Genomic DNA, 22,458 nt, shown 5'->3' on the forward strand with positions numbered 1-22,458 from the left:
GAATCATTTGCCCGGCCAAATTAACCCCGCAAATCTCTCCTGCACTGGGCCCACCAGCTTCGATCGCGCTGCCAACTTAATTCCTCGCCCTTCTGGCTTTTGCCCGCAGACTGACCAACGCCCTCTGCACGCAGCTCCACGGGAAAGAGGAGGGGGCGCTCCCTCCACTTCCCCCCCCCCAATTCTTCACCTTCCCGCGCGAGCTCTCGGGAGCATCAACTCCTTGTCTCTATGGTAACACTCCCCCCACCTTCTCGTTCCTCGGAATCCTCGCCTCTTAAAGGAGCCGCGTCCAGAAGGCCGAAACAGCCGCGAGCCCAGCGAGCAGACGAGCACCCTCGGAAACAGCCTTTGTGGCAAAGGGTGGAATGTATCCGATCCGGCCACTTGCTACATTTCTACCTCAGTTCGCGTCCCCAGAACCGTAAAGGGGCATCGAAGGAAAAAGCCGGCGCGGGGGCATCCGAGCCGGGAGGCAGCGCGATCCTTCGAGGTGCGAAGTTCGGAGGGTTTTTTTGGGGGGGAAGCGCGGGGGGCTGTGAAGGCGGGTTGGAGCGCGGGACCAGCCTGGCAGGCAAAGCAGGCAGGGAGGCAAGCAGGGGGGCAATGCATCTGCCCCTCCCAGCTCCGAGGTTCCGCCCTCCCTTTTGGGGAAGGGGTGCTCGGGTTTCACTCCGGGGCAGGCGGCTGCACAAAGGGCAAAGGAGCGCAGGGCCGGCCAGGTTGCTTGTCAGCCGCGGGCTGGATCCTTTCGCCTGGAGAAAAGCGGGTTCGGGGGTTTTCTCCGCCGGCTTCTCCGCCGTTTCTCCGCTCTGCCCAGCCGCCCCTGGAGTTTGGCGATGCCCTTTCCTTTGCTGAGCCTGGCATTGCTGCTGGCTAGGGTGACTCGGCCCGGGCTGGCGGGGCCAGTCAGCACTTGCGATGCCAACGGGAGCCTGTACTTCCCAGGGGAATGGTATTCCCTGGATAGTGACCACTGCATCCAGTGTGAGTGCACGGCGGAAGGAGCAGCTTGTGCCCGCACGGACTGCGCCGCTCTGCCGCCTGCCTGCATTCACGTCAGCCACTATCCGGGCGACTGCTGTCCGCGCTGCGAACGCGTCGGCTGTGAGCACCGAGGACAGGTTTATGACCTGGGGCAGCATTTCCAGGTGAGGCAAGCAAACGAACGCGGGGTGTGGGTCAGTGGTGAAATCCCAATTTTTTTTACTACCGGTTCTGTGGGCGTGGCTTGGTGGGTGTGGTGTGGCTTAGTAGGTGTGGCTTGGTGGGTATGGCAGGGGAAAGATACTGCAAAATCTCCATTCCCACCCCACTCCAAGGGAAGGACACTGCAAAATCCCCATTCCCTCCCCACTCTGGGGCCAGCCAGAAGTGATATTTGCCAGTTCTCCGAACTACTCAAAATTTCCGCTACCGGTTCTCCAGAACCTGTCAGAACCTGCAACATTGGAGGCCAGGCAGGGATGGGTGGTGGCCGCTTCCCTGAGTGTGCGAACCTCCTTAACCAGGGCTAAAAGTGAAAGCTGCTAACAAACAAAGTAGTTGAGAAGTACCTCCGTCTATTGAAGATCCGAGTTGGGACATTAACAATAGTCTTGACTTGTTCAGTCCAGAGGCAAGACCTGGTTTTCGTGGAGCATAGTTGGCTATGAAATGGAAACTGAATGGCCACTTCAAGAGGATTGTCTTACAGTGTATTAGAAAGTGAGGTAGATGATAAGCACTAGATTAGAAATGGTATGAAGTGGTTTCTTAAAATCAAAATGTCTTGACAGCATGAAAGTAAAATAAGGACTTCAGTACTTATTTTAGGACTTTTCGCCTGTAGTACAATTGCTGTCTATTCAACTATCCTCTACAATATTTCTCAGTCCGGACACTAAATCAGAGTTTGGTATCTTCTTTCTGGCAATTGCTAAAATTGTTTGCAATGTATTTTAAGAGATAAGTTGTCAGGCCAAAGAACTTGCTGGCCTGGAGGACCTGGGCAATGAGGGAGGGGCAAAGATGGTTACCAATAGCTGAATAAACAGGTCTAGGCTAAGATGTTGTGGGTGGAAGATCAAAACCTGTTCTACTCCTGGGTTCCCTGCGCCTGAGAATCACATGAATCATTCCCATGAAGTAAGGGCCAATCCTCATAACTGGGCAGTGAGCAGATAATGTCCGTGCTGTCAATTTTGCTGAGTGTTCTTAAGAGACATTTTGCAGTGAGCAGAAATAATTATTTCCCTTCCCATTAATTTTCCTCCCTCACTCCTTAATGAGTAAGACTCTGCGCACTTGAAAATGATTTGAGAGAAATGCCTTGGATCTCATGAGTAAGCACCTCCCTCTGTTCATTAGAGCAGCCACAACCTTTTCATGCTTCTGTGCCAACAGAACTGTGTTAAATTCATTAAAGTTATTCACTTTAAAAAGTGGCATCTTTTTTTCAGGCTTGCTGAAACAGGAGAGTGCTTCCTCCCATTGTTTGTGAGGCATGAACAGCCCTTTTAGAGAGGCCTAAACTTTGAAATTTGCCCAGAACTTTTGGGAAATGGGTACAAAATATTGCATGTTTGGTTTTTTAGTAAAAGTAACAAGGAAACTGTAACACCTTGCATTTGTATAAAAGTGAAATGTTGTTGGCAAAGAGCTTTTAAAAAAATGAGGTTAGCTGTAGTGATTGTGTTTAGTATTACAAGCAACAAGACAATTTAGGAAGGAAAAATTCTTTGCTCGTCTAGGGCAACATCTTGCCAAATCAGATCTGGAAAGCCTTTGGAGATTTTTAAGGAGCTGTGGAAAGCATCTTATATTAAAGAAAAGTCTTTTTCCCCCCTTTGTTTTATGTTTCTGATCACGTCTTTTGGCAACAGGCTTATAATATCCAGGTGACCAACTAAAATTATTTCAACCGTTCAATAGAGGTGTGAGTTTATATAACCATTTGCTGGTCCAATGGAGAAGGAATTTAATACAGAGAAGAATAATATGAGAATTTTATCTTTAAGTAAATATGGTAGCTGGCAGGAAGGACAGAAGGGGATTGAGAATAGGGTCAAGCTGATTGTTACTTATCGTATTTATATTTATTCATTATTGTTAGTTTGGCTTCCCTAACATTAGTGCTAGGCTTTGCTACTAGAGATATAATGAACTGGAACTAACAGTAACATCTTTGTTGAATATTTAAGTGCAGATCCTGTCATAAGATTCCTGGAGGGCATCACCTCCATTGTTGTAGATGTGTTTAGTATATCCTGATCTGAAATTCCATACCACAATCTTTACATGCATAATCAAAACAAAAAAAAATTTCCTACTATATAAAAGTGGTGGCTGGAGACTAATAGCTCAAGAGAGCCTATTGGAGGCTTGCATTTCTCCTAAAACTGAAGCCAATCTGAATGGATGGTGCCCTCTGATGGTGTCATCTTAGTATTGTGAAGTCTATGAAAATGTTTGCAAGTGCTACAAAATTGCAGAAAAATGTGGAAATACTTGCAAAATGTATCACTTATGGACAAGTAACTCTCTGCCAAATATTGTAAGCGGTAGCTCAGTGGCTAAGGCGCTGAGCTTGTTGATCAAAAGGTCGGCAGTTCAGCAGTTTGAATCCCTAGTGCCGTGTAACAGGGTGAGCTCCTGTTACTTGTCCCAGCTTCTGCCAACATAGCAGTTCGAAAGCACGTAGAAAATGCAAGTAGAAAAATAGGGACCACTTTGGTGGGAAGGTAACAGCGTTCCGTGCGCCTTTGGCCTTTAGTCCATGCTAACCACATGACCACAGAGACATCTTCGGACAGCGCTGGCTTTTCGGCTTTGAAACAGAGATGAGCGCTGCCCCCTAGAGTCGGGAATGACTAGCACATATGCGCTAGGGGAACCTTTCCTTTTACCTTTTATCCCATTCGTTGGATAATACACTTGTCTTAAAAAAAAAAAACCTGTTGCCATAGCACTATTATGGCAGATTCGGGCACAAATATGAGGTTCTTCAGATGGGAGGATCCCAGTAGCAACATGGCAGCATCTTATTCTTAATGCTTTTTAGAAAAACTCTTTCTGGAAGAGACTTCAGCAGGACCTGAAAAGGGAAGTGTGAGTAAGGAGGAAGGAAGTTGCTTAACCATGAGATCAATACTGAAACCAGTCATTCTGTTTGTCTCTAAAAAGGCGACCTCTGTCAAATTTTTGTTTAACGGGGACTAATTATGTCTTGCAAATACTTACTATGTGACTGCAGTGATAGTGAACTGTTCGCACAGCACTAAGAGAGTCATTGTTGTAAGAGAATGAAGAAAAAGAAGAGGCAGGCTTGCCCAGAAGGCATTTTCCAGAACCTTGCAGTATGACAATGTGACAGTGCAGAAATAACCTTCAAAATAAGTTTTGGGCCAGTCTGTAAGAATATGCACGTTGCAAAGTATTACACAGGATAGGCACAGCTTGAGAATAAATTCTTCCAGTGCTGTTGTACACATAGAGGAGTGATTGCAAATTGCCATGGCCCATTGATCAACCTTTGTCTCCCCCCCCCCTCGCAGCCTTCCGAATGCGAGCAGTGTACTTGTGACTTGGATGGAATTGCCCGCTGCCTGGTAGCAGACTGTGCCCCTCCACCATGTGTCAATCCCATCTATGAGAAAGGCCATTGCTGCCCCATCTGCAAGGACGGTGAGTAATTAAGGGAAAGGTGTGCCACTCCCAAGTAACCACTGGGCTATGGCGCTTGCTTTCCTCTGTGCAAAGAATGAGTTCGATTTCTGCGGCTAATATAAGTACTATGAAGTTCCAAAATCTGGGAATGCAGGCAGTCCTCACAATTGTTCAGTTATGACAAACTCATCCTCAAATGTATGACTGCTGCACACGTACACACTGTGGTCAGATGATCATATTTTGGGTGCTTGACAACTGGCTTGTATTTATAACTGGTTGCAGCATCCTGTGATTGTTTAATTGCTATTTGCTTTTTTTTTTTTTTTTTTTTTTGCAGTTTGTGGTTTTTTTCCTGGTTTCTGGCAAAAAAATGTCCACTACAGGCAAATGGATTTGCTTAATGACCATCTGATTTGCATAATGGCTGTGGTGATTCATTTTGTGAGCATCATAAAAACAGTTGCAAAATCGAACAAGATCACATGGTGATCTGCTTAATGACCTCAACTTACCCACCATAATTCCAGGCTCATTTGTGGCCATTAAGTGAGGACTACCTGCATTTGCCTTTCTATGCCACACCCACATAGAAAACACATTTTGTTTCTGATAACCCATTAGGTCAATGGCCAAGTGAGAGCAGACTGATGGCCTCTGTTGTTTTCTCTTATCTTCATGGTAAATCTTGGTGAAACATTGAGAAAATACTTTTATTCCCACAGGACCAAACTGTTATGTAGATGGGAGCCAACACAACATTATTCCTGCTGGAGATAGCGTCTGGGTCGGTCCCTGTATTCGCTGCCGCTGTCACGATGGCCAAGATGCTGGCTACCGGGAAGGAAACCGCTTAGCTAAATGTGAGCAGCTGGTAGGATGCCGAATTCCAAATAGGCACCATTCCTAACCCCTTGAAATATTAAGTGGTTCCTTTAACCACATCTCATAATCTCTTTAAGGGCTAAGTTACAAAGAAACCCCACCAGATGCTCTTCTGCCAACTCCAAACTACAATTACCTATCCTAGACCCTGGTCACAGTCCAGTTCCCTACTACTCCTATCTAGACCTTCTATAAAAGACCCTTCAGTTGCTGCTGCACTACAATTCCCATCATCCCTTGCCAATGGCATTCCTGCCTGGGGTTGCTGGGTGATATACTTTTGCAACAGCTGAAAGGCAACAATTTTCCTATTCCTGCTCCCCAAACACGTTGCCAATAGCAATCTCCGATATATTTTATATAGGATTTGACTTTCCTATCTTCCCCTCCCAGAATTCCAGTCAATTCCACTCAAAAGACAGCTCTTTTGTACAGTGTTATACTGAATAGCTTCATCGGCATGTACTCCTTGACTATGTGACAATAAAGGATCCTTATAAAACAGCTTCTCTTTCCTCTACAACTATAAGCATTATTTCCTGGGCCAATTACTCATGTTTCTACCTCCTAAAATCAAGCTAGTGTGATAAACTTCAATGCATTTTCGAAATGTCTTAAATTTGGCCTTGCTAAGAAGAATAAAGGAAAGGAAACCACAGATGAGGAATGTCCAATTTGGTGTCTTCCACAAACTTCAACAAGCAACATTGTCAGCCAGGATAGTCAAAGGCTGAGAATTCTGAATACTGAAGTCCTGGCATGTCTGGAGAGTACTAGATTAATAAAGGCAATGGTATGGGCTGTCCCAACCCAGTGTCTCCTACAGAATTCTAGACACAAGGAGTTTCCAAGTTTTGAAACTTTACTGAATACAAAAGTCCGATCATAGTGACCAGTGTTGCATTCACCATAGGCTTGAAAAGGGATCAAAACATTCAAATGTACAAAAGTCACCAACACCCGGGCTATTTGACATGCTGGTGCCTGGCTTCCAGCCTGGCCCAGTTGTCACCCCAAAGTGGACAGATGCAGGTGATTCTACTTGCCAGGCACCATAACCAGAATGAAGGAACACCAGCAGCTTCCTAGCTCCAAGTACTAGGTGTAGGACTGCCACCAAGATACCATCAGGGCTGTGACCGAGGGTAGTTTGATAAAAAAAATAAAATAAAAGAATGAGTGATTAAGGGCAGGATGCCTGGCAGAAACTGTAGGGTTGCTAGAATTGCTTGAGGAGTGGAAGTTGGGATGGTAGTGGATCAAGGGAAAACAGGCTGAAATCTATCTTCACGTTAATTCCGTTCTATAACAATGGCTATAGGTTCTGCGTGCTTATGAAAGTGAGGAGCAAGCCCACTTTAGGGTATGTCAAACCATACATCCATCTATCCACCCTACTAAAAGGTACACCCTCACTACCCATCCAATCTGCTCCACTGAAAGGAAGAAGAGAAATCACAGCTAAGAAGAAAGTCCTGTTGTACCATGCCAGACAGGCTACACATACATTAACCCAGGAAGCACTCAAGTATTCTAATGAGGATTTGTATAAAACACCCCTGTGTACTGGAGTCAGAAAAAAAGCATCCAGGATCCAGCAGGGGACAGCACCAAGCCATGAATGGAGGTGGGCAGTGGGCCAGACCCATTAGAGCTTTTACTGGCGATGGAGCTCTCCGCATTTGTGAACCATCTCTACACCTTGGTAGCTGGCAGTCATTGTGAGACCAGACTATGCCTGGAAGAAAGGCTCAAAAGGCAGTAGTCCTTCAGTCTGTGAGAAGAAGAAGCAAAGAGCAGCCACCGTACCCTTGGAATCTTTCAGGGACACAGCCTTGCAAAAAGTTCAGGGAGAGGATGGACTCTGTCAGAGACAAAGGGAAGGTCAAAGGCCTACACAAGGCTTCTCTGCTCTCAGGGCCTTCTTAAGCCATCGAAGCTTGGCTCTGCCCAAAATTGAAACACCAGACCAAGCATATAACACACATTCATTCTCCAATCTGAAGGGTACTGTGGAGAACTGACTAGTGTTAAGGAGCTGGTCTTCAGCCAAAGGCAAGGACAAGACAAAGGTGTGTCCTGAGCCTTTCCCCTTTTCCCATGAAGGAGCCAGACAGGTCATCCAAGTCAGGACACAGTCCTCTGAACCAGTCAGGGCTGAGATCCATGTTGCTCCTCATGCATGGGACCGTGGGCAGGGCCAAGCAGCAGAGTCAACCCCGAGAAGGGCGTGGCGGCGGTCGGCCAATATCCACAGTTACGTTGGTGTACATGGGACGGCGAAACATCTCCACAAGGCGGTACTGCAGTGAACCAATGCCATCGCGTTTCATGGTCACCTTGGTATTCTGAATTTTGGTGAACCTGCCACAAGAACAAAACAGAACCTCATATTTCACCTATATTTTACAGTTAACTTTGGCACAGGCTACAACAACAACCCCTCAAATGAGTGGAACAAAAGATTAAATAGAACATTACATCATTTGGTGGGATTCTGATCAGTGCATAACATAACATAACATTACATAAATTAATGAATGATGCAGTGGTCTCTGTAGTTTCCACCATAATGTGTTTATTATCCCGTAAATTTTATACAGGGCTGCCAAAACTAAATTATATAATCTGAACACACGGGGACAGAGTCGCTACCCAACTCTCCATGGAGCCCACAACTTTCGGGAAGAGGTTATACAAAAATCTTCCTCAAATTACATACCCTGATTGGAATTCAAAGTGAAATGGCTGGCAAGAGAACAGTGAAAACTGATTATAATTAAAAATTAAGGTTGACAGAAATTCAATCCTGGCTCACTTATCAGATAAACAAAGAGAAACCTATGTAAATCAATATCAAATATATACCATGCTAGTTATTTCACATTGCCTACATTTTCTACATCAGTGGTCCCCAACCTTTCTGGCTCCATGGACCGACGGCAGTGGTGGTGTGATGGGAGGGGATGGTTTTACACATGCAGATGCTCAAATGAAGCTTCGCGTCTTTGCCCATCACTTGCACAGCCCGGTTCCCAACGGGCCACAGATCAGTACTGGGCTACGGACCGGGGCTGGAGACCCCTGCTCTATATAGTAAATGCTAAGGCAGTCATTCAAACACTTCTATCCTTTCCTGCATCAGTAGACCATAGTTTTAATCTAATCATTGATACATGTACATATATAGGAGTGAGAGGCAAATGAGAGTAGAATGGGAAAGAGAAGACTGGACGGCATAAAATTCCCCTCAGAGACACGTTACAGCAGGGAAGTACAATCTAAGACTCAAGGATATAACTTCGTACCTCCTTCCAAAGTTTTCAGCAAATTCTATTTTTCAATGTTGATAGAAGGGGGAACTATTAAATATAAGAGGGTTAAATATTGGTTTTGTTTATTTAATTATTTAATCAAATTCCTTTCCCTTTTCCCACCCACTTCTTTATCTTAGTTTCCTTAATTTTAAAATTGTGGCTTCAGCTTTCTTTTCAAAGGCTATGGTCTTTACCCTCTTCTCACAAAATAGTCTGTACTCCTCTGCTACAAGGAGAAACATAAAAATGTGTACAGCATATAATTTACTTCCCTTTGATAAAGAGAAGATCATTGAAAGATTAGTCTCACAACCTTCCAATAGATGTCTGGAAGGTTACTTATGCAACAGAAAATTGATTTGCAGTCTGTGGATTGAGAGTATGATGAAAGTTATGAGGATTAGATAGAAAGTTAACACAGGTACATTCTTACCGCTGGGGATTTGGTTCATTGTGCCGATCACGCTCATGCTTGATCATGCGATAGCGCCCAATGCGAGCATCAGGACGTGATACTTTCATGCCGTTAAGTGAGATCCTGTGCAAAGAACAGTATAGGACAGAGGTTAGCAAAACAGTGACTTTCAAACAAGCCTTTAAAATAATCAAATTATTTAACAATAATTCCTTCCCCACCACATTCCTGGCTTTCATGAATTGATTAAGGATAAAAATGTAATTACAAAAAATTCAGTACATATAACTGTAGAACCATCTCACCTAGCAAAGGAATCAGTCCAAATATTCCCTGTACATCAGGAGTCCAAAACCCCCAGTCCATGGCCCTGTGCTGGGCTGCAGCCCATTCAGAACTGAGCTGCAAAAGGGTGGGTGAGTGCACATGTGTGCACACGCATACATGAAGCTGAATGTGTAAAAGCGGTGCACGCATGAAGCTATCCCCCTCTTCCCTCTCTTCCCACCACCACCTCCGCCAATCCGAGCCAGAAAGGTTGGAGATCCCTGCTATATCAGTGATGGCTAACCCTTTCCGGACTGAGTGCCCAAAGCACCTGCGCACACACGCGAATGTGTGCCCGAACCCTTAAAATGCAATGTGCGCGTAGCCCCCGCACATGCACCCCACCCCCTGCACAAGTGTGCCCCACCCCCTGCATGTGCCCCACCCCCCGCGCATGCACGGCAGAGACCCGAAGACCAGCTTGGCGGCGGGAGGCACGTGTGCATGGGGTGACGGCTCGCGTGCCATCAGGGCCATTATATGGAAAAATGAATTACATAGTTCATGCCACCAACCCATAGAACAAGTACTAGATGGGCATAGCCCAACTGAAGTCTCTCACATACCTGTTAAATATGTCATCATCTTCTCCACCCCAGCCCCAATACTCATTAGGGAAGCCATTAATCTTCAGAAACTGTGTCTTGCTTAGGCCAGAGACTCCTCCAAAGTAGCCAGAGTATGGTAACCTGTAGGGGACAAGCAAGAGAGATGAGGATCAACTGAACTAGAAACAAGTTCAGAAGCATAGATCTAGATAGTCTAGGGCAGTGATGGCTAACCTTTTCTGGACCGAGTGCCCAAAGTGTGTGTATGCGCGTGCCCGAACCTTCAAAATGCAATGCATGCCGGGCCCTCACGAATGCGCCCACGCGCATATGCGCCCATGCACGTGTGAGGGGCCCTGCATGCTCCCTCATGTCCCCTGCATGTACAGCAGAGACCCAAAGACCAGCTGGCTGGTGGGAGGTGCACATGCATGCGCGGCGGAGCTGAACTGTGGCGACGGCTCACGTGCCCACAGAGAGGGCGCTGCGTGCCACCTCTGGCACGCGTGCCATAGGTTCCCCATCACGGGTCTAGGAAAAGCCTGTTGTAGATTAAGCCCTGATTTCTAAACCATATGTGTGATGTGATCTATGTCACTTATTGTTCTCACAATATCATCTCTACATGCTGTCCAATTTCCCATCATATTAATTAGACTCCACAGATTCTGTCTAATACATCCAGGATCGTATCCTTTTTTCTTGCTTATTTGCAATGTTCTGGAAACACTTGATAATAAGGCTTACAATATGAAATATTCACAAGGCATTGCAGCCTAAGTTTTTACATCACTAGTGCATAGCTTTTGCATGTATCCGTGCCTGATAACAGAATTTTCAGAAAGGGACAGTTTTAGGTGCAGTGTGAATGTAAGCTATATTTTATATATGTGCATTTATTAAACAAAAACAAATCCAGATTCTGCTTCTTCCTTTACTCGACTCTAAAAATTTCGAAGAGCCACTCAGGAATAACCAGAGTGCGAAGCTCCAGTACATATATCTGCAAGCTCCAGTTAAGAATTTCATCTGAATGAAATCCCAAAGAGCTGGTTTTGAAATGTATTAAGAAACAGATGGGAAGTTATGAGTATGTTATACTATACTGTGCCAATAGCATAGTGAAATTCCAATCCTGATCAAAGTTTGAGTCCATTTGGCAAGGAAATTCCCAATCCATTTACTCACCGGAAACCAAATTTATCCATGGCAACAGCAAAGTGCCGAGGCTGGTCATAACAGTGATAAAGATTCCGGTCATCCATGGGCACAAGATCAACATCACTGAATATGAAGCAGTCATAGCTCTCATTATCTCTTAAGGCTTCCAGGAAGCCCACATTCAACAGCTTGGCTCGGTTAAACGTGTCTTCACCAAACTGTTTGGAAACATCATGAATGACAGGGTAACCCCAAGCAAAATATCCCTATGATAGGTACATTATAGTTTTGGCCTGAACTTAATTATTTTCTGCATTGTAAAGAAATTTACAATTATTGAATTTCTGTGTATGATTCTAAATCCTCACCAGTCATCATATCAGACAACAGCTTTAACCTGGCTTTCCATACTTGATTATAAATAAAACATTATGACTGTCCCTAATTCATAGTGTGAATTGCTTTCCCAGTATGTTGGAAGCTGTTACTTCATCACTGGGAAAATCTTTCTAGCCCCACTCCCTTGAAGCCACATGTCAGTGAGGGCCAGAAATAATCACAACCACCCCTTCTTCTTTTTGACATCATTTTTGGACTTTCCCTCTCTCTCAGCTCCTCCATAAATTGAGGAAAGTACCAGGGTAAATGACTCTTTCCAGAGGTCATGTGTGTGGGGTGTGTGGGTGTGTGGGTGTGAAATTAAATCAAGGCTATTAGCCTTACTAAACAGACCAGACAGGAAACACAGTCAGATAAACTAATTCCACTTTATCGTAAGGTTACATTAACAAAATGTTTCAAGTCTGAAAGTACTTTTTTCACCCATTCATTTTACAGCCCAAAAAACTAAGGAGGATCTCTTTTGAGCCTCTTGCCCTGCCCATATTCCTGCCGCAAGCTAAGCTGCCTTTTATCTGACCATTCCCTTGGCTGTATCTCATTGCCCTGACTCCCAAGGTCATACTCACATACTATTCCAAGGCTGCAAACTGCCAGAGACCAGCAAGTCCTGCTCTATTGCTGGTTAAGATAGAAAGGCTATTTCAATCAAGGCCAAATTTCATAATCAGGTTTTTCCTCATTTGACACCACTCTATTCTATCTGTCTCAGACTGCTACAACAGGGCTATATTTTACCCTACATTTACCTGATTAATAATGTAGATTCCATAGGACACCTTCTGACGTCGTAGGATTGGATGCAAGTAGTGGAGCCAGTATTTGAGGTGATGCTCGCGGTGGCGGAAAGGTATGAGGATGGCCACTTTCTGTCGAGGCACACAGTCTAGGGGTGAATACTTGCCACCCTCCTGAACATCTGGGTTCTCTCGCTGTACTCTCTCCATGCTCATGGGAGAGCCAAATTCAATAAGGAGTCGGCCCACTGAAGAAGAAGGAGAAGGAGAAGGAGAAGGAGAAGGAGAAGGAGAAGGAGAAGGAGAAGGAGAAGGAGAAGGAGAAGGAGAAGGAGAAGGAAGGATTCTGTTAGAAATACTTCAGTTAGCCAACTCCAGTTAGCCAATATGAACTTGCCACTTCCGTTAATCAAGATGAGAGGCTACTGTCCTGAAAAGCTCAGCAAAGGAACTTAAAATCCAAACATATAATGCACTAAGGCATGTAGTTCAAGCCACTGACATAATACGCACCATCATTTAATCACACACAAATGACACTGATTGCGGAATTTGCATCAGTTATGTCTAATTTAAATTGTGTAATTTGCGTGATGATGTCACGATGCATACAATGCTACTTGATGCGCATATACATTCTGCAAATTTCCCTTATGTATAATTGGGGCATCAAACTGTCAAGAACTCAATTAACCCACTTGCCCAAATATGTCTTGGTATCTATACATTTATCTAGGTGGCCCAACTCCCAATATAGGGCGTTGTCAAATTTTTCAGCTTTCAATTTCCAAACATTAAATGGTCCTCAAAAGTTGTGACATGCCTTGGGGATTGTAAAGATATTTTGGTTACTTTAATATAATTTGGATGTGCTTGGTCAGTAACTACAAAAATATCATAACTTTTTGACATTTTGTTCGTTTCATTTAGCAATGACTCAGAGCTGCCCTGCAAACCGGGCAGGATTATCAATGAAAGCAGCAATAGGCGTGAATAAGTACAGTCACTTCCATCTAGATAATGTGAAGAAAAACATTTTTCCCCTTATCTTCTCCCAAGAGGATCCAGCTGGGGTGATCAGAATAGTGGAAACTACCATACTTCTATCCTTCTCCATTATGCCAGAATTCTAACAAATTCTAGTTTAGTATCTTTTCTGAATAATCTCCTGAATGGTTCTGGTATCCTTGAGAGAAAGTTCAGTTAACAAATTTGAGATTACAGATGGGTGGTAATCTCATTTTAGAGAAACACTAGCAATTTGATAAAGGCACACCCATTTAGTGATGATAAATACAGTACAAGCACTGGCTACTAACTGCAGCTGAAAATGTGAAATGCTATGGCCTCCCAAACAATGTACTTTTGAGCAGAGGATCAGCAGCCACTATTACAGTATTTTTGCAATCTGCACAGATGCTAAAACATCTCCCTAATTAATTTGCAATCCATACACAGAGATCCTTACAGCAGACAGCAGAAAACACCTCAGTTTTATCATCAAAGTTACAACCGGTCTGCTGAATTTTATTAGTCTGACTTATTAGGATGGCTTTGAGTCTTATTTGAAAATATGGCAAGCTCTTGGAAGAAAAGACCCACTAAGATAACTCTGTACTTGCTGTCTACTTTGAGTTCCTAGAAGGATGGGGAGAATATCACAAACCCTGCAATGAGAAAGATTACATTCAAGAGAAAAAACATCTAAAAGAATGAAATGAAATTAATTCAGTTGGTTTGTATCTTGTTTGGTTGGTTTGTATCTTGTACATTCAGTTGGTTTGTATCTTGTACAATGCAATTTTACCACTGCATTGTACATTTTTAATATACTTTGGCAAAGATTAAAGCGAATAAAATTTTATGGAAGGGGGACAGCCAGAAAATGTAGGCAGGCAAGAATTTAGAGCTATGCTAAAATGGGGAACAGGAGGGTGTCCAAGGTAAAAATAAAATCACTTCTTGGTTTAACTCACATATTTTCCATTGCATCCTAATGACAGGATTGGATTATTTATCCAATTCCATTTGCAACACTGTGCAGATTCTATTTTATAGTTAACTTCCTGCATCTGAAGTCAAATATCACTTTTCAGCAAGAAGGGATGCCGAGGTTCAAGAAAAACAGAGGTAAGCAGAACAATGATATGCTCAACCCCGTAATGCTGGATCCTCACTGCAGGCTTTCATTCAAGACAAGATACAAACCAGGCAGGGTTCATTTGTAATCTCACCAAGACCAGGCGGCATCTCTGGGCAGGGTGGTAAGGGTTTCTCAGTGATGGTGTTGTTGGTCCCAACAGGCTTGACACTTGGAGCCAGGAGCTCAGAGCCCAGAGGCCCAGCAGTACCATTAGGCCGAGAGACATTGGCATAGGGCAGAGAGCGGGAAGAGTTGCGTACGTTGAAGCGGCTGAAAAAGTCCAAGCGCTGGGCATAGACGTCAAAATAGAGAATCATGATGATAAGGAAGTGCAGTAAACATAGGAGAAGTACAGCTTTGCAAATCCTCTCGAGGGTCACTCCCACCAACAATCTGCTCATCTTCTGGACACAGGCTGTTCAGCATCAGGAGAGCACAGCATCGGCAACTCAGGTCCAAACACCAAGCCTTTTGGGGAAGAGAAAAAGAAGTGAGGAAGGATACCTTTCCCACCAACCACATAAAACTTCTTTTTTTTATGTTTGATAAAATTAAGAAGATATGCAATGACCATGCATGCTTATGCTATGCATCTTGGTTCTAACCTATCCACATAAGCTCTTCCAATTTACTCGGCATCTCCTTCTATAGACAATATAGGCAGTTGGGCAGAAACAAGCCCAGCTGAAAGTGCAAAAATAAAAGGCTGCAAGATTGGCTTTTAGCTAGAAGACATATCCAAGGAGTCATTGGTAAAATAAGAGGTAGTTTTCCACTTACCACAATTAATATCTCAATTATTCTCTCCTTAATAGCATACATGAAAAAAGGAGAAAGCTATTTTGAACACTGAAAAGGACAAGCTTAAGAATCCCCTGAGGAAATACAGAAATATGGACATTGTGGCTCTTTCTCTGGAAGTAGAATTTCCCTGCCTCTCCAGTGACAATTGAGATATAAGTTACATTCATATCCTACCACTTCAAAGCTCCCACAATAAGGCCTCCTAACCCTTTTCTTTTTGTGGTCTATCAAAGAGCCCTTTGCGCTTTCAAAGATCTGAATCACACAAAAATGCATAGAAGACAACCCAGAGCAGTCAAGCCTATCTATATCCTTCGACAACAAAAAAAAAGTATCTATAGCATTTGATTTGGAAGGAAACAATTTGCAACAGGAGTCTGATTTAAGAGGAACTGTTCCATTCTCATTGCCTAGATTTCAATGTCCTGAGCTGCAAGTCTTTCATTTTTTACAGAGAGAGAAAAAGAAAAGGATAAGTTGAAACCGAGGCACAATTGAACATGCCTGAATCCGGTCTCCTGCTTTCTAACTTGGTGCTTTAACCACTAGACAAAATTATCTCTTATTACATTTTCTTTTCTCTTTCATTTAATTTGCAAGATAATAGTAAAAAAGCAGAGAGAACGAACATAAGATACAGGTTCCATTTTTCAGCGATGAGTCAGATGCTTCTATCCATATTGTATTGGTTGTTACTGTTGCTCAATTTTCAATTCTCATTCAATTTATTTGATGGGAGTTTTTATGTACAAATCTAATTTTAAAATGAAATAATGAATTTAATAATGGGTAGGAGGTTTGCTTCAGGATTATAACTTGCAATTTGGGTCAAGTATCACTCTCTAAATAATGTACTTCTCTGTCCTTCTTTGTCTTCTGATTATAGTAGGAGGCATGAAGCAGGTCTGCTTATTCTGAGATTAAGAAAGAAGTCTCCATAACAGTCAAGTGCATTCAATAACAAAATTCTAGTGGATTTACAATTATAGTGAAAAAAGAATGGAATTTTAACGTATAACCCCACTGATACTGATTTGAAACCACTTAAGGCAAAATAAAACAGCCTCTAATTTCAAGCTAAGCATACAGTTAAGTTAAACCAAATGGCTGCCTGTGTGCCAAGCAAATGCTCAGCCTCCGGAGTTAAAAGCCAGTCTATAACACTCTTTTCCCTCTTTTTTTGAGTTTATTCTGTGGGAATAAGAGCAGAAAACATCTCCTACAACTGAGCAGGAGGACCATATGGTTGAGGTCTTATTAGCACCAGGATTTTCACCTTCAAAGGGAGTAAGATTCTCAAAGTGGTTGGAAGCTAACTTCTAACAGGAAAAAAGACAATCAAGTGTAGAGAGGAAGAAAGGAGTACAATTAAAAGGCTACGTCAGAATCCCACAGGACAAGAAAGCAAAGAAACAACATGTTATTGTTAAAAGCAACGCACAGCAGTTAATGGACTGACTGGAAAAAAGTGAGAGAGAAAAAGAAGAAGAGAAAGACGAAGTGGGCAAATTGATCAGATTCAGAACAGAATATATTTTTCCCCCTGAACACCAGGAGTGGAGGTGAGAAGAGAGCCCAGCTGTTGGGGAGCCTGTCAACAATGTGGCAAGGCTGGCTGAGAAAGAAGCAGGAGGGGACCAAGAGAGAGCACTGCAGCAGCTGTGATGTGGAGCTCACCCTGATGAAGGAATGTCATAATTAATTCATGATAATAATAATATCCTCCCACCAAATACAAGAACATCAGCCTCACTCTTAGCATTCAGAAAGCTTTTCAAAATGGGGCTTTTAAAATATGCATTTAGACCGAAGGTGAGGATGAGAGATATGCCTGAGTTGAGATGAATCTGGCTGTTTGGTGTCAGGTTATATATTATTATTATTACCACACTGAATCTAAATTGACAGCATTATTATTATTATCGATTAGTCTAATAGTTTTGATATGTTTTGTCTGGTATGTTAGGTTGTAAGATACTTATATAATATGATTGAAGCATTTATAGTCAAAATAATCATAAAAATGAGTAATATAAAGTACCTACATTTCTTCTCCTAGACTTCTCATACTGTTTATCCAGTGTGCTGTGTTTTTTGAAAGTAACAGGAAACTTTGTCGTCATTTGAGGATGCTTGGTTTGGCCGATAAAGGAGGGGGGAGGGAAGCTGGTGTGAGAAGGCTGCTTTCCGGTAGAAGCGGAAGGACTACAGAGAGGTCCTCTTATTCATAACTGGGATCTGAAAATCCACTTCAAAGCTTTGCAGATCTATTCATCTTCAGAAAGTACAAGAGGGTGGAAGAACTGTGCTAGATAGGATGGTCAACCATGCAGGCTATAAAAGAGGCTGTACAATTGAAGAAAGGCTCTCCATTGCCCAAGGTGGAATATTTAAGCTTGTGATAGAATGGAGCAATTTCCAAGCAACCTGAGAAAAGGGATGTTCTACTGAATGCCCACATGGCCGTTGAAACACAGAAACAGCCATTATTCTAAACCGGGAGTGTCAAACTTGATTTCATTGAGGTCCGCATCAAGGTTGTGTTTGACCACGGGATGAGGGGGGCAGGGTACGTGTGGCCAGCTCGATGTTACTCGTATCGGGGATGCTTGTGGTGGCCCAAATGCTCTGCCAGCAAAAATGGGCTCCTGAGCTCCATTTTCAGCTGCAACAGCCTCCTGCAACCCACTGCCAGCAAAAATAGAGCTCAGGAGGGCCACCCACAGCCTCCTGAGCTCATTTCTACTGGCAGAGGCACCATGAGCCAGTCCTTCACTGTTTCCAGGGCAGCCCGGTGGGCCAGATCTAAGCACCTCTAAGTTTCACACCCCTGCTCTAAACATTATTACTCCTCAGTGGCTTCTCATTGGTTTTCTAAGAAGCTCTAGAAAAGGAAGTGGATGAAGAAAGTTCTAGAGTGAAACTTGTGAAAGATGAGAAGCAAACAAGACTGGGCATGGGCATGAGATCAAGAAGGAATTACATTTCCAAATTTACTGCATTTATAGAAGAACGTCACCAAGGCATTATCCTAAAATGGTTCCATCCATCCTGAGTAGGCTTCAGTTGACCAATATAGGAGAAGTGGGGGAAGTTAGGTCCCTGGGTGCTACTCAAGGCTTGGTTCTCTTCCCCATTCTGTTGAACATGTATATAAAACATCTGGGAAAGGTCACCTCCCAATTCAGGAGAAGATTTCATCAGTATGTATAATATATCCAGTAACATATTCATACATACTCACCCTTGGCTCAAATATCTTCAAGACCACTATCTTGTATAGATTTTTGCCTACCCAATCTGAAGCCACCATGAATGGCTACTGAAAGAAGCCAGTGTTAAATGATGCAAATGGAGGAAACTGAAGGCAGGGATTTTTTGTGAGGGGTTTCCTTATCTGAAATAAGGTAACTCTCACAGTCTTGGCTTTCCAGAAGCTTGTAAAAATCTGGCTGTTCTGGCAGGCCTTTGGGATTTGCATCTCATAGAGCTTCTGGTGCCAGAAATATTATATTAAATGTTTTAATATAATTATATATTGCATTTCTGCAATTGAACTTCTTGTCACTATTGCATTGACGGTGACAGTGGCTTTTATATACAGCTGAAGTACCTTACTGAAGTGGCTTATAAATGAATTAATAATCAAAATAAATAATCAACCCGTAATTCAGGCAAAAATTGGCTAATTTCAAAGCATTTAATTAATCAATCAAGAAGGTTCCTGTGCAGTATACTTAATTACCACCACTCCACTTCCCATTTCACAATATTTTTAAAAATATTTCTGAGTAATATTAGACAGCATTTGTTTTCCTGCTGAAAAAGAGTGAGATTAAAACCTCATTAATTCTTAGGATTTTTACAAATGTTTTGGCAGTGATTTCTGTGAGCCTTAAAAAAGGTTCCAGATATCACATTCATAACTAAAAAAAACCCCGACCATTTACATGATTATGATTACAATGAAAGAACTGATAGAAATGTATCTTATGCCTTTGGTATCACAAGCACCTTCCTAACATCACTTCCAGTGTCAGATTTCTTTCAGATCCAGACTTAATGAAACACACCCAAGGAAGAAGAGGAAAGTATCAACTTCAAGGAGCAGTGAAGCATCCGGCATCAAAAACCAGTCAACTGTCTTACCCACCAATATATTTCACTCAACTAAGAACTGTTCAAGAACAAAAAGCAACCATATCTTGATGCAATGGAGGATGGGAAGAGAGAGCCTTTTGTAAATTTTCAGCTTTTTAATATTAGATGCTGTTGCCTTAATGTTCATCAATTCAACCACTCTCTTGCATTACATGTACGAAGGGCTGCACTCTAAGAAGAAGCAGACCACTGAGAACATCATATCAGCATCATGACCAAACAGCTACTGTAAGCTATTGGACCAATGTTTACCCACAATGCAAACTGAAAACTCCAAGCTCAAAAGTAGTTGTTTTTCAGTTTGCCAATTTGCACTTTATCCCCTCTAGAGGAATACACCGGTTTCTCAGCCATTAAATGACACATCCAGAAAGGCAAATTTTACAAAAATCCTTGAGGAAGCTATTTATACAAGCAGGGCCATTTTAACCTCCACTGTTAGATGAAAATCTCTTAAATTAGTTGAAATAGTGAATAAAGATGCATCTAGATGTTTCCTCCTCCGTTTTTATTTTCCTAATTAATTATGTAATTATATGTTCCAATATTAAAATGAAGCAAAGACAAGTTGTGAAAACACAACACTGTCTTTGAAGGGTGTTTTTGTGGGGTTTGGTTTTTTTTTTTTTGCATCGTTAACAATCCACTAATGGAATTGCACTGTTACTTGGCTGCTCCTGGGTTCTGAATAATTTAGCTGGAAACTCAGCTTTCTCTTCTGTACAATGATCAACAGAAGAAAGGCTCCAATAACTAGATGACATACAGAAATATTCAGGTTGACTATGAAGCCAAAACCCGTTATGAGTCAATGATGTTCCTTGAAAACTGACCTGACGTTTGTGCTCCAAGTTACCAAGTTGGGAATGGTACCTTTTGAAAGCAGATACTTGTAACAGTAAGAAAATAAGCCATTATATACAGGAAGATGTAAGCAGTCACAAATAGTGCAGGGCTCTCTGATTTTCAAACACCTGCTTTTCTAGGCTAAGACTACAGCACTCTTAAGGAAATCTATTCAGACTTGGCGCTCCAGTCCTGTAACCCTTTTTCCACATGAGCTCTCAAAATAATTTGGCTTCGGAGAAACCCAGAATCACGTGGCAACACAGAGAAAGATAAACTGCTACCAGTCAAGTGCTTAAAGTACATTGATTCAAGTTCCAACAGCAAGGCCACTCTATATACAACAGGCAACCTGGTAAACAGAGCCATGCTGTATGATTCCCCCCCCCCTTCTTATCTTCACTAGTAAAAACCTCTGCTCTTTGTCTTTTTCTTTTTTTGTTTAAACAGACAGGCTAGTTAGTTTATCCAGGAAATCAGAGGCAGAACCTGGGAATCCTCTGACTATCAGGTACCCATAAGGAAAAGGACTCCAAAAGGACTCCTGCCAGAGAGTAGTAAGAGGGAAGGAAAGATGCTTGCCTTATGAGTACCAAAGCCCATCCAGGGACAGCCCAGACACACAACTCCTCCAGCCATCCTTGATTACAAGAATCAACTTGGGGGCTTGTGCAGAAGCCATCTTGGGGGAGGAGGGGGGGGGGAAACGAGGCTGGTTGGGGGAGGGGCTCAACTCTGAGCATCCTAGAGATACGCACTTACAGATACAAGCACACCTTTTTTTTACACTCTTTCCCAAGCGCCCACACTCCTTTATCTGCCTGTAAACATACCTCTGGGCAGAGGTAGGTACCCCAGCTTCTCCCATCTACATTGCAAGAACTTGCACCCACCTACGCCCTACAAGACACCTACGCATAAAAAAATTAAAGAAAAAAAAAACCCAAGTCCTCACACAGCGGCCGCTGCACTCAACTGAGGATCACAAGAGAGCCTACTAAAAAAAAAAAAAAAAAAAAAAAAAAACACCGCCCGGGCACGGATGATGTGCCAGCCTGGGATGCGCTTCAGAATGGCAAAGAGGAATCCATGCAACCGTTCGATATTGGGGGGAGAGACAGACATGATAGAAGGAACACACCCAATCCCCCGCCTCGACGACAACAAAAGAAGGGTGCCGGACCAGAAAGAAAAGGGCAAGGTCTCCGCCCCACTCCTCCTCTTCCTTCCGCCGGGGTTTCCTCTGTTTTCCCCTGGATTTTCCCTATCCCCCTTCAAACAGCGCAGGGGACTCGGGTTCTTCCCTGGCCCCGTTCGCTCCCGCTCACCGCCTGCTCGTTCCTGGCCGTGCTGTCCGTTCTTGATGCCGGCTGTCTCTCGGCGCCCCGGGCCGGGCGGCTCAGGGGACGGCGCGGCGATTCCCCCCGGCCCCAGCCCAGCCCGGCCCGGCCTCACGCCGAGCGGTTTCTCAGCCACCAGTAAGGGCGACCCCTGCGCGCCATCGCGGGCAGCACAAGCGGAGCTAAGGCGGGAGACCCGACTGATGGCCAGACGAGTTGCGGGATCAGGCCTGCTTGGGCGCGCCGGCAGCTCCGCCTCTTGGCCCGCTCAGCACCGCCCCTGCCAGCCCCCGCCAGCCGTTCTAGCGAGCCTGCTCTTTTCATCAGCCCCATTTAGTTCAGCCGACGGGGAGGAGGAGGAGGAGGAGGAGGGGGTGGTGGTGGTGGTGGTGGGGCTGAGGCGCTTCTCCGAGGAGTCACGTGATGGAAGATGGTGGAGCATCTCCGAGGCTGTTGGGAGTCTGGACTCTTTGAGAGGACCGGAATTCCCGGTCACAGGAGTATCGCCCATCAAGCAGGAAAAGATTTGTGAGAGACTCCGGAGCCTTCTGCTTCCCTTACCCTTCTGGTATTCATATACATATGGCGAGCTCCCCCCACACCCCGTGTAAAGAGAATTCAGCCCTTTTCAATCAGAATAGAGCTAGAAGGGACCTTGGAGGTCTTCTAGCCCAACCCTCTGCTCAAGCAGGAGACCCTACCATTTCAGATGGGTGGCTGTCCAGTCT

At 43.7% G+C, this 22,458-nt stretch overlaps 2 protein-coding genes across 3 annotated transcripts; one reads left to right on the forward strand and one right to left on the reverse strand.

Annotated features, from left to right (window-relative positions):
* The first annotated feature begins 231 nt into the window (after positions 1-231).
* LOC139315065 (von Willebrand factor C domain-containing protein 2-like) lies at positions 232-6,017 on the forward strand. The gene is made up of 4 exons (XM_070941090.1): positions 232-493; positions 949-1,151; positions 4,536-4,665; positions 5,373-6,017. Exons 1-4 carry the CDS (start codon positions 232-234, stop codon positions 5,555-5,557), a joined length of 780 nt encoding a protein of 259 aa, XP_070797191.1. The 3' UTR covers positions 5,558-6,017.
* A 359-nt stretch (positions 6,018-6,376) lies between these two features.
* Positions 6,377-21,930, reverse strand: B4GALT2 (beta-1,4-galactosyltransferase 2). 2 transcript variants are annotated; one of them, XM_070941414.1, is made up of 8 exons: positions 21,719-21,930; positions 14,671-15,047; positions 12,449-12,684; positions 11,328-11,518; positions 10,158-10,280; positions 9,283-9,387; positions 8,841-8,894; positions 7,808-7,896 (listed from the first exon to the last, which is right to left on the reverse strand). In XM_070941414.1, the coding sequence occupies exons 2-7, from the start codon at positions 14,978-14,980 to the stop codon at positions 8,873-8,875; spliced, it is 987 nt and encodes a 328-aa protein (XP_070797515.1). In that variant the 5' UTR covers positions 14,981-15,047; positions 21,719-21,930; the 3' UTR covers positions 7,808-7,896; positions 8,841-8,872. The 2 variants fall into 2 exon arrangements, with proteins under 2 accessions (XP_070797514.1, XP_070797515.1); XM_070941413.1 differs by lacking the exon at positions 8,841-8,894 and having other exon boundaries at positions 6,377-7,896.
* Positions 21,931-22,458: the final 528 nt, after the last annotated feature.

This window comes from Pituophis catenifer, unplaced genomic scaffold, assembly GCF_029215685.1.
Source record: "Pituophis catenifer annectens isolate HBS135680 unplaced genomic scaffold, rPitCat1.0.hap2 SCAF_3, whole genome shotgun sequence".
NCBI lineage: Eukaryota > Metazoa > Chordata > Lepidosauria > Squamata > Colubridae > Pituophis > Pituophis catenifer.